The sequence below is a fragment of the Panthera onca genome, chromosome B3 (assembly GCF_046562875.1).
Source record: "Panthera onca isolate mPanOnc1 chromosome B3, mPanOnc1 haplotype 2, whole genome shotgun sequence".
In the NCBI taxonomy this organism is placed as follows: domain Eukaryota; kingdom Metazoa; phylum Chordata; class Mammalia; order Carnivora; family Felidae; genus Panthera; species Panthera onca.
In genome coordinates, this window is record NC_138344.1 from 45,554,232 (window position 1) to 45,572,367 (window position 18,136).

Below are 18,136 nucleotides of genomic sequence, written 5' to 3' on the forward strand. Positions count from 1 at the left end.
TGGTAACATTTTTATAATTATTAAACTTTAAAAACTTTCATAAAGCTAGCATGCAACATTAAAATGACATGCTACTAAAGTACAATTACTGCATTAAAAAAAATCAACATATATGCATATTCTAACATTCAGGTGATTACCACAGTCTTTTGAGTAACAATTATGTAAATTTTCTGATCACAAAGGAGAAAATGAGAAAAGGAAAGTAAAAGCCCCTTTACTATTTTCATATACATTGTCACAGGCTATCAGACCAGTATTACAAATTACACTTTCTCTGGTACAGAATGAATTCTAGAGTCAGACTGCATGGACACTACAGTCATAGATAAGTTACTTAAACACTCTCCATTTCCTCGTCTGTAGAACTGGGAAAGTACAGAATTTTCCTCACACAACTATTGTTAGGATGAACTGAGGTCACACATATAAAGCACTCTGTATAATGGTTTACATATAGGAACTACTTAAACATTAGCTATGATTTTTAACACTGTGTTCGTCTCTTTCTTACATGCCTTTTTCAAAAATTTGTTTGCAAATATTGATAATCATCAGTGCTTTCCAACAAAAGTAAAATTTTTGTAGAAAGTAAAAGAAATTTCAGGCAGATTTTTCTTTTTTTTCAAATTTATTTTTTAAATATACATCCAGGTTAGTTAGCATATAGTGCAACAATGATTTCAGGAGTAGATTCCTTAATGCCCCTTCCCTGTTTAGCACATCCCCCCTCCCACAATCCCTCCAGTAACCCTCTGTTTGTTCTCCATATTTAAGAGTCTCTTATGTTTTGTCCCCCTCCCTGTTTTTATTTTTGCTTCCCTTCCCTTATGTTCATCTGTTTTGTATCTTAAAGTCCTCATATGAGTGAAGTCATACGATGTTTGTCTCTTAATTTCACTTAGCTTAATACCCTCTAGTTCCATCCATGTAGTTGCAAATGGCAAGATTTCATTCTTTTTGATCAGGCAGACCTTAACTTATGTACAAGTTATATTTCCGACTGAAACAGTTGTTTAAAAGGTGAAAATAAGTCTGTCCAAAGCACAGTCACAACAATTAGATCTGAGAAGGGACTCTCTTAATGTGATACAGAATGAGAGGATAAACTATTCTATACAATGCAGTGTGCTGAGGGGATTCCTGAAACACAAATAGTGCCTGCTGATCTACATGGGACACTGTACTCTGGATGCATAAACAAATATATTTCCTTATACATAAAAAGGGGAGGAAGGAACCTCTGTTTATTGGCAAATGGTATTTAACATTTTGACCTTAGCAGTATTGACAGTTTGGGCTGGGTAATTTTCTGCTAGAGATGGGAGTCAGTACCGGCACGGCTGTCCTGTGCCTTTTAGGATGTTTAATGGCATCCTGGGCCTCAACCCATTAGACATTAGCAGTACTCTTCCCCAACTGTAAGAACCAAAAATGTCTGCAGATATTGCCAAATATCTTCAGGGGCACAAAATGGTCAGCACTTAAGAACCATTGGTCTAACTGATATACTTAATATTTTGGACTTACTTTTAATAAGATAGATGTCTTCCAATGAGAGAAACTAGTAGGGAGAAGAAGGCATCTAATGATCACTGGAATACTTATAACCCAGTGAAAGTATTCTGGTCGAACTAATTCCAATGGGTTAAAAGACTACTCTGTCACCTTTTCCTATTTACTGGCTGGCAGACATCACAGGGAAAACACACAGAGTTTCCAACATAGTAATCCTAATTTAATTAACTTTGAGTAATCTTAAATGAATCCCTAATATATTAATCACTGTCTTACAGACAATTTATGGCACTTCAAAATAAAAGCTGAGACATGGTTCAATGAAATGCAGATAATAGGAGTAAATTACCTCTCCATAAACATCTTAATTCAAAGCAGTCATACACTGAAAGCTTTGATCACCCAAGCTGCAAACAATCCATACAAGAGCTGATTGTACCAGGCCTTTCTTCCTACCTATCTTATGTATCCTTCCTCCAATTTAAAGCTAACAAATTCATATAAGGCTTATCATCTTCTTTTAAGGAAATTATGACTGACCATTTCCTTCTAAGATGTAACTAACTACTATCTGTGGGTAATTTTGACTTAAGTGGGAAAATCTACACCTAAATATTCATATATTCATACATGCTACCACTTTCCTTCACCTGTTTTCCAATTCTAGCTTTCTTTTCTTAGTTACTTGGATGCAGTTGTAAGCCGAAAGAAAACACCACAGCCAAGAAGCACAAAGGTACTGGTAATATTAGAGGATAACATAATTTTTAAAGCAATTCTGACATTTCAAATAACCAGTATTAACCACGTAAATTCAAATTATGTTGCTTTTCTGTTGTATTTAAAAAGTGTCATTTGTATTTTTCTTTTTTTAATGTTTATTTATTTTTGAGAGAGAAAGAGCATGCAAGCAGGGGATGGGCAGAGAGAGAGACACAGAATCTGAAGCAAGTTCTAGGCACTGAGCTATAAGCACAGAGCCTGACGTGGGGCTTGAACCCATGAATCGCGAGATCATGACCTGAGCCAAAGTTGGACACTTAACCGACTGAGCCACCCAGGCATCCCTGTCACTTCTATTTTTCATAGCAAAGTTAAAGCATGACAATAATATTATAAATTAAAGTAATAGGTAAGTCTGAAGGTAGCTCAAACTACCACCTGTAAAAAATAGTTTTTTCCTAAGAAAATAACTACTGAGCAACAACAATGAAAGAATTTTAGGCACAATTTATAAACTGAGGTATTTATATCAAGTGAAAAATAAGATTAGAATATCCAAAAACTTTCCAGTAGTTTAATAATATTAACAGGAAGTGGCAGGAGTTTCATTTTAGGAGCTTCAAAGGTATCTGATTTTATCAGTTCTCTTCCTAATTCTACACTGTTACTAATCCAACTTACCATCTTCATCAACAGTAAGGTCCACAACTTCTGCTGCATTTTGCCTCAAGGGTTGAATAACAGTAGAGATCCTACTGCGGTTCCGTGGCTCCTGTGGCCGACTTGTATGAGAATTTGAACCTTGGCTCCAATGAGATCTGGAGTGTCCAAGAGTTGAACGAGACCTTAAATGACATCAATATTAAATTAGTAAACATAAAAAAATGAACAAGAATTTTAGTTCTTAAGAAATCATAAGCCTTTCTTACAAAACATGTTGTGAAGTTCAAGTTATAAAGTTTCTTCTCCAAGGAAATAATGGTAACAGAATTAAAAATTATGACTAGCACAATGCCTGGCATTCAATAAAACATTTGCTGAATGAAATGTTCAACAAATGTTCACCAACCAACTGACCTGAGAATATGTGAAATGATATGTGAGACCAATCACTGGTATAAAATACAGGATTCTGTTTCTCTTTTCAATGGTTATTTTGAATATTCACCGGGTTGTAATCCAGTATTTACATTTTATTTAATACCTGAAATTATTCACCACAGGTAAAGTAACAAAAACATCAATATGTTAAACATTAAATAACACCCACACAATCTTGTATGTTGAATCCAGACTGAATTTGCAAAACATGGCTTTGAGAGTCCTAAACCAAGATAAGTTTCCGGTATTGTCCTAAGAAAGATTCAAGGTGGGGCACCTGGGTGGCTTAGCTGGTGAAGTATCCAACTTCAGCTCAGGTCATGTTCTCACGGTTTGTGGGTTCAAGACCCATGTCGGGCCTTGTGCTGACAGCTCAGAGATTAGAACCTACTTCAGATTCTGTGTCTCCCTCTCTGCCTGCCTCTGTCCCACTCATGCTCTGTCTCTGTCTCAAAAGTAAATAAACATTTGAAAAAAATTTTTTTTAAAGATTCAAGGCACCAGAGATTTTCTGGGATTAGGACAGGTAAGGATAGTTACAGCTAGTTTACTAGTTTGGTAGTCATAAGAAACATCACTTGTTTGAGCCACTTTATGCTTTGTTTGTTTTTGAGAGAGAGAGAGACAGAGCACAAGCAGGGGAGGGGCAGAGAAAGAGAGGGAGACAGAATCTGAAGCAGGCTCCAGGCTCTGAGGTGTCAGCACAGAGCCCAACACGGGGCTCGAACCCACAAACTGTGAGATCATGACCTGAGCCAAAGTTGGATGCTTAACCGACTAAGCCACCCAGGAACCCCCACTTTATGCTTTTAAAGCATGTAACCACAAACCCTCAACACCTAACACTGATATCATCTTTTATTAAGTGCATCGTGTTGTATTCCACTAAATTATCTCTAAGTATTAAAAAAAAACTCAAGGATTCAGTATAACAGTCTGAACTGAGGGTTCAGAGGGATATTATTCAAGATTCAGGAGAAAAATAAGTGTTTTAAAAAGGTGGGGCTTATGAGTTGATTTTTTTCCTCTTGCCCAAACTGAATGTAAAACTGCTTAAAGATTATTGTCAGGGGCACCTAGCTGGCTCATTTGGAAGAATATGAAACTCTTGATATTGGGGTTGTGAGTTCAAGTCCCACGTTGGGTATAGAGATTATTAAAAAAAAAAAAAATTATCTTTAAGAAAAAAAAAGAAGCTTATTGTCAGCTTGTATGGAAAGGGTGAACCAGATCCGTTAATATATAGTCATCAGGGATGTAGGCTTGACCACTCAGAAAAGAACCGGGGCTGAAAATGAATTGTAGACCCTAAGAATTTAGAAAAAAGCTCTAATTGTAAAATGAAATTCTCAAGTAACCAGGAGTATAAAGGTGAATTCTGGAGACACAGCAAAAAAAGACGCTGCATTCCAGCAAGAATTGTGGAGATCAAGGCATGATAGTAAACAAATGTCTCAGGATGAAATGGTTTTGGATGAAAAGAGAGATCACAACTTAAAATTCTTGAGAAACCAAGAGACTGTAATGAGACTAAATAGTCTATTATTTCTGGGAGGCTCTTAATGAACACATTAAAGTTCCAGGTCCACTTTGCAGTTCATGAAACCTTCAAATATTATACTAAAAACCTGATGTATAAGGAATAGTTTTCACAGAGGCCTTAGTGGTCCCTGTGATTAGTGACAACTGTCAAATCCTAAAATTAAAGAATCTGAAACACAGATGCATTCTTTCTCTCTCTCTTTTTAAAGATCTTGTTTTTAAGCAAACTCTACACCCAACATGGAGCCTGAATCCACAACCCTGAGATCAAGAGTCTCATATTCTACTGACTGAGCCAACCAGGAGGCCCTGGATGCATTCTCAGAGAGGAAAGACTGAAAGCCAGCTAAACAGTGACAAAGTTAATATCCCGTTTAACAGTAAGGAAAATAAATATGGGTCATGAGCACTGTGTGTCTTTTTCAAGATCGTGGTCCATTACTATGGTAAATGCATCTGCTTAAACATTAAGCACCTCCATGACAAGAAAGATCTCCAGTTCCACAAAGATAGGTCCTTCATTTCAGCAATCCTTGTAGCTCATAAAAACTGAGTAGTATTGTATCAAGCACTACGTACAGTCACAGGGTTAACTGTGGCACCTACCATGGAGTACTAATTTTCTTGAGTCTAGGAAAATCATTTAAAACTGAAACAGATACATTATAGAGTGCTCTCTTCCATGCCATTAGAAGCGGCACACCAATGGAAAAGTACAAATGGAGAAGCACATTCTAAGTATGTTTGTAACATGCTTCCAAAATAAACAAAAAATTAATAACACAAATTAAAACACAAAGAGCAAATGCATTTCTAAATTCATCCCAACACAAAAATCAAGGTTCATCCATAGATTAGTTTGGCATATCAAATGGAATAAAGGAACACTTGATTGCCTTTTGTATCAATATCTGTAATCATCTAAAGCACAAAATGAATAGTGTTATGGTTTCTTTTTTCCTTTTTCTTTTCTTTTTTTTCTTTTTTTTTTTGGTCAAAGTAATTCACAAAAGGGCAATATTATTTCCAGTTATTTATCAAGGAATTGTCATTCCTTTTTCATTCATTTTTTCATTCATTTTCATTCATTTTTTAGTTCAGGGTTTAGATAAAATTACTGAGTGAAGGACCAAAAAAATTACAAAAATATGTTTTATACTACATTGCCCTAATAGCACAAATTTCACTGCTATCAATGAAATCCTGAAATAGATTAGAACAAAAATGAATACATAAATATCAATACTCCTTAATATTTTTCACTACTTTTACTTTTAGTACCATTCCTAATACTTATGTTTTATTCACATCTAAAACTCAAAGAAGCTCATGAACTCTGAATCATAAAACAAACTAAATTTTGTAAAGCACTAAGTAAAACTACTGTTTATCTGCAGCATTAACTCTTAACTCCCATTGTACATTTGCAGTGCTTTTCTGTTGGTCCGGGATATGATCCAGGGAACAATTTTACTTTATTATCTTCCCAGGTGAGTCTAATGAAACCTGGTTTGAAGACCACTAATCTGGTTATGCTCAAATGAGGTCTCAAAAAAAAAAAAAAAAAAGGGTAAAAGAATCCAAGTATCTGCAGCACAAATGTTTAAATATTTACATTTAAAACTTCACATCTGCAAACAGGAATTAAAATCATACCGATAGCTTTCTCCAACTGTTACAATCTCCACCTCACTGTCAGTTGAGGTAACATTAATTTCTTCATTGGCAGTGACCTGGGGAGTGGAGGAAGCTTCAATCACCACAACATCTTCATCAATACTTCCTGGAAACAAAAAGGAAAAATGTTTTAAACTAACAAAAACTTTTACTTTGAAGGCTATGAAATTCATTATAAAAGTAAAAATCCTACCTGTCAAAAGAAAATTTTTTTAAAGACCAGAGCTAAACATACATAGTGAAAACAGTACTTACTCTCTTAATCTGTGCATCTTCATGTTTATTTCCTTTTATGATTTGTTCTTTACAACTTTTAGTGGTTTCCATATATTTTAATTTTTTTTTAATGTTTATTTATTTTTGAGAGAGGGAGAGACGACAGACTGTGAGCTGGGGAGGGGCAGAGAGAGAGGGCGACACAGAATCCGAAGCAGGCTCCAGGCTCTGAGCTATCAACACAGAGCCCGATGCGGGGCTCGAACCCACGAACTGTGAGATCATGACCTGAGCCGAAGTCGGATGCTTAACCGACTGAGCCACCCAGGCACCCCAGTGGTTTCCATATTAATTTGCATGATCTTATATAGAAATATTAATCCTGTAATATCTAAAGGTATTAAGATCTTATATAAGATATTCACATTCTAGAATAACTCTTTAATATCTAAAATAAAGATAGTATATTTGCTGTTAATTTTACCCAAGATAGATTTTATTTATGAGATATGGTATTCTTTTAAGAAATACAAAGCAGCTTTTTTTTTTTAACTTACTTAAAAAATTTTTTTTCTAACGTTTATTTATTTTTGAGAGAGAGCACAGGGGAGAGGCAGAAAGAGGGAGACACAAGATCCAAAGCAGACTCCATGCTGTGAGTACAGAGCCTGGTGCAGGGGCTTGAACTCACGAACCAGGAGATCATGACCTGAGCTGAAATCAAGAGTTGGCCACTTAACTGACTGAGCCACTAGGCACCCCAACTCTTTGGTTTTAAATTATGAAATCTGTCGTTTCTTTTGTAGTTCTTTTCTAAATTGCTCTAAGTTTGTAAAGTGCATCCTTATTTAGAGGACAGATACATCTATATTTTGTTCAATGTGTTTCCTTAATTATTGACTTCATCTAGAACTAATTTTTGTTTATGGTATTAGATAAGATTATAAATAGAATCTGGCACTCACTCTCCATGGGTAATTAGCTATCCCCAACCATTTACTGAAAAATTCATTTTCCTCTATTAAATTTTGATACCTACCTTAAATCTTCTTACGTGTTTTAGGTTATATTTTAATGCCATCTATTGATCCCCTTTGACAAAGATTCTTATGTCAGGGTAATGCTGTTTTTTTTTGTTTTGTTTTTTTTTTAAACAGCTTCTAAGATATGACTTTCATACTTTAAAATTCACATTTTGGGCTGCCTGGGTGGTTCAGTTGGTTGAGCATCCTATTCTTGATTTCGGCTCAGGTCATGATCCTAGGATTGTGGGATCAAGCCCCGCACTGGGCTCTGCACTGAGCATGGAGCCTGCTTAAGATTCTCTCTCTCCCTCTGTCCCTCTCCCTCGCTACCTCTCTCTCTCTCTCTCTCTCTCTCGTTCTCTAAAATAAAATTAAAAAAACAAAATATTTAAAAATATGTGAATAAAAAAAAGGATAAAAATAAAAGTCACATTTTGTCTCAAGGAGATACTTGCACACCCAAGCTCACAGCCAAAAGGTGAAAACAACCTAAACGTCCATCAATGTGTGAATGGATAAACAAAATACTGTATATGCATACAATGGAGTATTATTCAGCCTTTAAAAGGAACAAACTATCACATGCTACAACAAGAACAAATCTTCAGGACACTATGCTAAGTGAAATAACCCAGTTACAAAAAAATTTTTAAATACTGTATTAATTCTACTTATGTGTGGAACTAAAGCAGACAAATTAATAAAGTAAAGTGGTGGTTACCAGGGCTTAAGGGAGAGGGGAAAAGGGAGTTAAGGAGTATAGAGTTTCAGACTGCAAGAGGAAAAGTTCTGGAGATTATGTTTCACAACAATGTGGATATACTTACTACTACTTAAATGTACACTTAAAAATGGTTAAGAAGGAGGGGCGCCTGGGTGGCTCAGTCAGTTGAGCATTCAACTCTTGATTTTGGCTCAGGTCATGATCATAGGGTTGTGGGATTGAGCCCCATATTGGGCTCCACACTAAGCATGGAGTCTGCTTAAGATTCTCTCTTTCCCTCTGCCCCCCTCTCCCCTACTTGCGTGCTCTCTCTCTAAAATTAAAAAAAAAAAAAAGTTTTTAATGGTTAAGATGGTTAAACACACACACACACACACACACACACACACACACACGTCCCGTTCCATTTCTTCCCTTGCTGTATTTTTCATAAATGTGGCACGGTCTTTTTTTTTTTAATCTTTTTAAAAACTTTTGTCTCTCTTCATTACTATTACCTATCTACATCAAGCTCGCCAAGAGTTTACATGTCATGTTTTTGAAAAGAATTTCCCCATAAGAAGACTGAGAGCTAAAAATTTCACCCATTTTAAGTGTATACTTCACTGATGTCAGTAAATTTACAGAGCATAACCATCACCTCAATCCAATTTTAGAACATTTCCAATACCCTAGGAAGATCCTGTATGCCCTGTTACAGTCAAATCATCATCCCTCCATGTCCATGCATACACTCCCACAACTGACCTGCATTTTGTCATTATGGTTTGGTTTGTATTTTCAAGAGTTCTATATACATTACATATACTTTTGTGTCTGGCTTTTTTCATTCAGTGTATTATTTTTATATTTATTCATGTAGTTGTGTGTATCAATAGTTCATTTCCTTTTATGGTTGAGTGGTGTCCTATCATGTGAATATACCACAATTTGTTTATCCATATTGTTGTTGATGGACTCTGGATTTTTCTCACTTTTGGCTATTACAAATAAAGTTGGTATAAACATGAATCTGTTAAGTTTTTGCATATATACTTTCATTTCTCTTGGGTAAATACTTTCAAATGTAATTTCTGGGTACTATGATAAATTTATGTGTAAATTTTTAAGGAACTGACAAATCATTCCCACCAGGAAATCGAGGGCTCCAGTTTCTCCACATTCTCACCAATCATTATTATTGCCTTTTATTATAGCTACTCTAGTGGATGTATAGTGGTATCTCATTAATTTTCATTTCTGATGTTGAGCATTTTATTCAAGTGCTTATTATTAGTCACTTTAATGAAGTGTCTGTTCAGCTCTTTTGTCCATGTTTAACTTGGACCTTGGTCTTATTGTTGAGTTGTAAGAGTTCTTTATATATTTGTAATACAAGTCTTTTACAGATACATTATTTGTAAGTATTTTCTCCCAGATGGTAGCATGACTTCATTTTTTCCCCAGTATCTTTTGAAGCATAAAAGTCTTTAATTCTCGGGGCGCCTGGGTGGCTCAGTTGGTTAAGCGCTGGACTTCAGCTCAGGTCATGATCTCACAGTTCGTGGGTTCAAGCCCCACATCAGGCTCGGTGCGGACAGCTCAGAGCCTGGAGCCTACTTCAGATTGTGTCTCCTTCTCTCTCTGCCCCTCCCCAACTCATGCTCTGCCTCTGTCTCTCAAAAAAAGGAATAAACGGGGGCGCCTGGGTGGCTCAGTCGGTTGAAAGGCCGACTTCGGCTCAGGTCACGATCTCGCCGTCCGTGAGTTCGAGCCCCGTGTCGGGCTCTGGGCTGATGGCTCAGAGCCTGGAGCCTGCTTCCAATTCTGTGTCTCCCTCTCTCTCTGCCCCTCCCCCGTTCATGCTCTGTCTCTCTCTGTCTCAAAAATAAATAAACGTTAAAAAAAATTAAAAAAAAAAAAAAAAAAAAAAGGAATAAACGTTGAAAAAAAATTTTTTTTTAAAGTCTTTAATTCTCGAGGTACCTGGGTGGCTCAGTCGGTTAAGCATCCAATTTCAGCTCAGGTCATGATCTCACAACTTGTGAGTTCGAGCCCCGTGTTGGGTTCTGTGCTGACAGCTCAGAGCCTGGAGCCTCCTTCAGATTCTGTGTCTCCCTCTCTCTCTCTGCCCCTTCCCACCTTGTGCTCTGTCTCTCAAAAATAAACAAACATTAAAGAAAATTTGAAAAAGATTATTCTTAGAGACTTTGTTTCTCTTGTAAATGAGCTCTCTTTATTCTTTTTCTTTAAATTTATTTAATCTTGAGAGAGAGAGAAAGAGAGAGAGAGAGAGCGCGTGCGGGCAAACGAGCACGCAGGAGCTGGGGAGGGGCAGAGAGAGAGAGGAGGAGGGAGGGAAAGGGAGAAGGAGAAGCGGAGGGGGAGGGAGAGGGAGAGAGGGGGACAGAGAGAAAGGGAGTGAGAAAGAGGGATGGAGGGAAAGGGGAAGGGGTGGAGGGAGGGAGGGAGGGAGGGAGGGAGGGAGGGAGGGAGGGAGAGAGAGAGAGAGAGAGTGAGAGAAAATCCCAAGCAGGCTCCACACTGTCAGCACAGAACCCCTGAGTCCAGGCTCAAATTCACAAACTATGAGATAGTGACCTGAGTCGAAATCAAGAGTCAGATGCTTAACTGACTGTGACACCCAGGCACCCCAGTTCCCTTTATTGTTCTTTTCTCCTAGTATGTAGGTATACCATTGATACTGTACATTTATTTTTACCCAACTTTTAGCGAACTCTTGCTTATCAACACAAAGACAACAAATGTTCAACTTTCTTTCATTGTGGGGTTTATGCAATCTATTCTTTCACCCAAGGTGCCATTCCTTGGAAACGTTGAATTTCACCTCTAATACAGCTGTACATTATCAAACATATGCACTATTTCAAAAACTGGCCAGTATCTAGAAGAGGTACAAGCCCATGACAAAGATCTACAATGTACTCTCTGATACTTCAAAGAGGAGAAGAGAGCAGGCACCAGCAAATCAGTCAATGAACAATGATCTGATTTGGAGAAAGTTACTTCAGAAGTAGTTTCTAAGTTCCAAAGATTATACACCTAGACATATTGAGGTAGAATGTATTTTTTAATAGCCTATGTCTATCTTATAGGGAAAGAAAAAAAAATAGCACTTGAGTGGCTATTTAAAATAATATCCTATATTCAATTTAAAAATTACTTTTCCAATTCCTCCTTCATAATCAACCACATGACGTGGCTTAAGGCAGGAGTACAAAGAGAATTTTATATTTAAAACTAAAAGCATCGGGGCGCCTGGGTGGCGCAGTCGGTTGGGCGTCCGACTTCAGCCAGGTCACGATCTCGCGGTCCGTGAGTTCGAGCCCCGCATCCGGCTCTGGGCTGATGGCTCAGAGCCTGGAGCCTGCTTTGGATTCTGTGCCTCCCTCTCTCTCTGCCCCTCCCCCGTTCATGCTCTGTCTCTCTCTGTCCCAAAAATAAATAAACGTTGAAAAAAAAAATTTATAAAAAAAAAAACTAAAAGCATTATATATATTAATAAAACATCATAGATTCTTAATACTTCCCTTATTTTAACCCACCAACTGGACATTACCATTCTATAGGGAAAAAAGCTACACCTGCATATAAGCTTTATTACTGGTTTCTCTCCATGTATTGCACACATGAAACTAACTTAAAAACCTATAAAAAAAAAAAAACAACCAAAGATTATAAATACCTTATATGCAATTAGGCAAAACCTAACATAAATGTAACATTTTGAAGTTCCAGTGATAAGTGACACAAAGATAGCTTTGTTAATGCATTAAAATTCAATTTATATAATTTTCTATGAACACAGATTCTGTAACTAAAGGCTAGATAAGTAACTGATAGTCTTATTCTCTTGCTTAAATATTTTTCTAAAAAGGAACTTTACAAGCATAACTTGAACATAATACATATAACTAAATAATAATCTCAATAAGCAAGATTTTGGCATCTATAACCCAGTGTTTTTTTCTAGAATGACAATTATTTGAAACCAAATTTAAAGGAAATAGGAACCTAAAAGTATGAAGTTAAACTTCAATATTGCTTAAAAGAAAACCTGGTCATTTCTTATTGGACCATTTTTATTTTCACACTGACTCTTACATTTAGAAATATTAAAGGACAAGAAACTTGAGTACAGCTAAGACATTAGAGTGGTAAGACTATAGGCGATTTTAACTATTTCTTTTAAAATTACTTATGTTGTTTGTACCTTTTAAAACATCATGAGGGGAAGAAAAGAAAACCATCATGAGAAAAATAACAGGCTGTTGCCTGGAAAGAATGTTGGGTACTGTAATAATGGTTACAAAAATAATGGCTTCACTGACAGAGTTCTTCATTAACTCAGTGACCATTCCTATTCCCTGACAAGAGATCACAGATTGTCTTGGCAACATCTATAAGAAATGTCAGCCAGTATAACCATTGGTTACCCTGGTTCCTCTGTCTTAAGTCTGGCATAATAAGAATAGCTTCCAGGTGGTGCCTGGGTGGCTCAGTCAGTTAAGCATCCTACTCTTGAATTCGGCTCAGGTCATGATCTCGTGGTTTGTGGGTGCGAGCCCCGCACTGGGCTCTGTGCTAACAGTGTGGAGCCTGCTTGGGATTTTCTCTCTCTCTCTCTCTCTCTCTCTCTCTCTCTGCCCCTCCCACATGTGCATATATTCTCTCTCAATATAAATAAATACATTTTAAAGAAAAAAAGAATAGCTTCCAATTTGTGGGCACATACTTTGTGGCATACACAATATTGTGTATGTCTAGTTCTATCAAGAAACTGAAACTTAGAAAGTTTAAATGACTTGTGAAATAGTAAGCAACACTCAGAATTCAAACCTAATTTCAATTCTAAAACTCATACTTTTTTTTTTAATGTTTATTTATTTATTTTTAAGAGAGAAGGAGCACAAGCAAGGGAAGGGCAGAGAGAGGGAGACACAGAATCCCAAGGAAACTCCAGGCTCTGCTATTAGCTTGAACCTACAAATTGTGAAAGCATGACTTGAGCCAAAGTCAGATGCTTAACTGACTGAGCCACCCAGGTGTCCCTAAAACTCATACTCTGTATATAAACTACATTACAGTGCCGTAAGTACTCAACATGTTGGTGCTAATTACTATTAAAAGCATCTTCCTGTTACTAGCTGCTTTTGCTACTACTGCTGTCTTTTGCAGTAACAAACTTACAGAAGTTGTTGCTCTAACTTTGACTCCTCTTTGGGATTTTTCTGTTGGTTATCTAGCCAATAGAAATGAAAACATACATATCCACAAAGATATCTAGCTAACAGAAATGATAACATACATATCCAGGAAGATTTGTATCCAAAAGTTCACAATAGCATTACTCACAATAGCCAAATACCAGAAACAATTCAATGTCAATCATCTGACAAATGGGTAAACAAAATGTGGTACACCCATCTAATGGAATAATACAAAAAAAAACTAAATAGTAAACAGACAGTAATCACTGATAGCTGCTACAACATGGATGAACCACAAAAACATTACACTTAGGGAAAAAAGCCAGACACAAAAGATCACATATTATATTTTATTTATAGGAAATGTCCAGAAAAGGCAAGTCTTAGAGACAGCAACAGATTAGGTTGTGTAGGTCTGAAGGGTGGACAGGGATTAACTGCAAACGAGCAGGCGGGATCTTTTGGAATTAATGGAAATGTTGTAAAACCACACTGTAGTGATGGTTGCACAACACTAAATTTACTGAAAATCATTGAATCACATACCTAAAATGGATGAATTTTATGGTAGGTAAATTATACCTCAATAAAGCTGCTTTGTTTTTGTTTTTTCAGTTTTATTTTGAGAGAGAGTGAGCACGTGAGCATGAGAGTGGGGGAAGGGCAGAAAGAGAGGGAGAGAGACAATCCCCAACAGACTCCATACTGTTAGTGCAGAGCCCAATGCGGGGCTCAAACCCACAAACCATGAGATCATGACATGAGCCAAAATCAAGAGTCAGACACTTAACTGACTGAGCTACCCAGGTGTCCCCATAAAGCTGTTTTCTTAAAAAAATAAAATTTAAAAAAGGCTATAAGATATTCCCTGCCAGATACAGAACTAGACTTCAACAAATGAAAAGAAATGCCATAATCTTGAAAAGGAATACACAAAATACTAAATATGTCAGTTCACTCTAATTTAGCCAACAAATAAAATCCCAATAACAATACCTTTATATGTCTCCCCACTACCACTATCCTCAGATAAACATTCTGATTCATTTGGGGGGGCGGCCCCTGGGTGGTCTAGCCGGTTGAGTGTCCTACTTCGGCTCAGGTTATGATCTCATGGTTTTTGAGTTCGAGCCCTGTGTCAGGCTCTGGGCTGACAGCTTGAAGCCTGGAGCCTGAAGCCTGCTTTGGATTCTGTCTCCTTCTCTCTCTGTCCCTCCCCCACTCGTACTCTCTCTCCCCCAAAATAAGTACACATTACAAAAAAAAATTTTTTAATTAAAAATTAAAAAAAGGTAAGTTCACTTGGAAGAATTAACAGGCAAAGATAACCAAGAAAACCTAAGTGTCTATAATTAAAACAGTGTGCTTCAAGTATATGGAGACCAATGGAACATAAAGAAAACTCCATAAATAGGTCCAAATGTCTATGGAAATATAACATATAACAAAGATGGTATCTCAAGTCAACAGGAGAAAGAAACCTTTTAGTGATTTGGGACAACTGGACAGCCACATTAAAAAAAAAAAACGGATCTATTCTTCATACTGTACATGAGGATAAACATCAAATAGATCTGTGCTTTAAATGTAAAATAAAAAGTAAATAGAGAGGGGAAGAGCAGGGGGAAAAATGGGTTATTTCTCTCATTGACTTGCAGTGGGAAAAACTTTCCTAATTATGATTCAAAACCCAGAAATAGTAAAGATAAAGGTCAATAAATTTGACTGGCCAAAAAAAAAAAAAAATCTGGTATGGTAAAAAAAGCACTAACAAAGTCAAAGGACTAATGACCAATTTGGGGGAAATGTGTGATTATATAGTTTCTGTATCCCATTATAAAATATATAAAGCACTAAAAATGAGCGGAAGAATGAAGACCAATATCCTGATAGAAAAACAGGCAAAAGATACGAACAGATTGCTCACAAAAAATAAAATTACCTTTAAAGATATGAAAAGATATGCAACATTACTTATTTAAAAAATTAAAAATATACTGTCATACTATTTCTTACCTATCACACGGACACAAAAATCTAAAATCTGACAATAAATTCTGATAGAAAGGCTTTGGACAAACAGGCACTCTCAAATACTGATGGTGGGCATCAAAAACACAGAAAGAAATTTAGCTATTATTTTAAAAATAATACATGCATTTATCTTTGGCCCAACAATCCCCTCCTAGAATTCTATTCCAAAGATACAATGGCAAAAAACATTAAATAACATATACCAAAAGTTATTCATTGCAGTGCTGTTTATAACAGCAAAAGACTGTAAACTATTCACCAACAAATTGGCTGAACATCCTTAGGTATAACTATACAATGGAATACTATAAAGCTGTAAAAAAAAAATAAAACGAAAAGCAATGAATAAAGGAATGAAATATAGATTTAATTCCTCTATAATCTCTCTATATTGTAACAATTTTACATATTGTTAACTAAAAAATCAACAAACATATTTTTGGTAAGAGGAGAGAGAATAATACACATATTTATTTATATTATTGTACAGGAAAAAAGATGGAATAACAAAATTAAAAAGTAATGAAAACGCTTATCTGTGAGAAAGAGAAAGATAGGAAGAGAGGGCAGAGGTGGGAAACTAGAGCTCAGTGAATACAATCTTGTTTAAAAGGTTTGACTTTGGGGCGCCTGGTAGCTCAGTCAGTTAAGCATCCAACTCCTGATTTCAGTTCAGGTCATGATCTCACAGTTTCATGAATTCGAGCCCCACATCAGGCTTGAGATTCTCTCTCTCTCTCTCTGCCCCTTCCACACTCACACTATCTGTCTCTCTCAAAATAAGTAATTTTTTTTTTTTAATTACAAAAAATTTTTACTTTGTAACCAGGTAAATGTTTTACATAATTAAAAAGCAAAATTAAAGCTTTTAACAAATACCTTAAAGAAAGAAAAACTCTGAAACGAATGAACCTAAATGCATATTAAATCAATGGCATAACCAAAGAAGACTGACCAACAGCAAAAAGGAACCCAAAAAAATCTTTATTAGCATTGCTGTTAGTAATAACTGTAATATTGTAAATTGTAAATATTTTCATTTTTATTCATTTATGAATGTTCATTTATGTGTATTTATAGTACGTATAGGATAAAGCCAAAAAGCGATTGTTAATTTATTAAGAATCACAGTTTTCAATGTAAGAGTAAAGAGATCCAAATATAAAACAGAAGTTTACATAAAAATCCCTAACCCTAAACTTTCAATGGAAATAGTCATATAAAAATTAATGATTTATCGATTTCTAAAATCTTTATATTCCTAACTTTGTCCATTAAAAATGCTGAAAAGTGGGAACCCTGGGTAGTTCAGTTGGTTGGCCGTCTGGCTGTTGGGTTTCGGGTCAGGTCACGATTTCACAGTTTGTGGGTTTAAGCTCCATGCTCGGCTCTCCGCTAGCAGTGCAGAGCCTGCTTGGGATTCTCTCTCTCTCCATCTCTCTGCACCTACCCTCCTCACTAGCGCTCTCTCAAAGTAAATAAACATTAAAAGAAAAATGCTGAAATGCAGTAATAACTCAGTAGAACAACAAACACCTTAATTCCCAGTCTATAGCCTCTAACTATAACTCAGCAATGAAAGGAAATGAGGAGTAGTTTTTAAAAAATAGTTGTTTCCAGGTTTGAGGCAGGAAATGTAAACTATGGATCTGGACCATCCTGTTTTATCAGAGACCATCTTGTCAAAGACCACTGGGGTGGTATCAAAAGGACATAAACCCAACTTGAAGATGCTCCCACTGGCCAAAGGTGAAACTATTTGAACATCAAACAGAATAAAAAGATTGCTATACATCAACTATGCTAAAACCCATGAGTTCATAATGATACCTGAAAATGAAAACTCCTCTTTGGATACTGCTAGAGCACCAATTCATTCTGAAAAGTGGTAAAATCAAGCATCCATCTTGCCTTTCTCATATGGACCTCATTTCAGAATAACCAGTTAGTTGAAGAATTCTTTGTAGAAGAACCTTCATTAACAAATGTAAGCAGAATGACAGATTTAGAAAGTCAACATTTTGAAACCCCTAAATGAAAGAACGGATCTGGGCAAGATCATCAAAGCTGTTGCTAATACTACATGAAATGTTGATGGGGAACTTTAGAGTGGAAGGATCAGAATGACACCATCAGAACCCTCTAATCAATTTTAACAAGTGATACAATAGGAAATACACAGCACAACCAAGGAAGTGTTCCTGAAGTTAAATTAAATCAAGCTTTTAGATCTAAATACCAGTTGGCAGGAAATATGCAATATATAAAATAACTTAAATGGTAGGGTATCTAGAAATTGTTCTGAAATTCTCCAGGGGAAAAAAAAAATTGAGGGGTGAGAGATGAAGAATGGCAGAATGTTGAAA

General features: G+C 36.3%; 1 protein-coding gene across 8 annotated transcripts in view; it reads right to left on the reverse strand.

The window, feature by feature from the left end:
• RNF111 (ring finger protein 111) overlaps window positions 1–18,136 on the reverse strand; it is a 126,695-nt gene that overhangs the window by 29,329 nt on the left and 79,230 nt on the right. For all 8 annotated transcript variants that reach the window (XM_078448658.2, XM_078448661.2, XM_078448660.2 and 5 more), the window contains exons 3-4: window positions 6,541–6,667; window positions 2,923–3,086 (exon numbers count right to left, since the gene is read on the reverse strand). In XM_078448658.2, coding sequence (XP_078304784.1) covers window positions 2,923–3,086; window positions 6,541–6,667 — 291 coding nt within the window. The remainder of the gene's footprint in view (window positions 1–2,922; window positions 3,087–6,540; window positions 6,668–18,136) is intronic.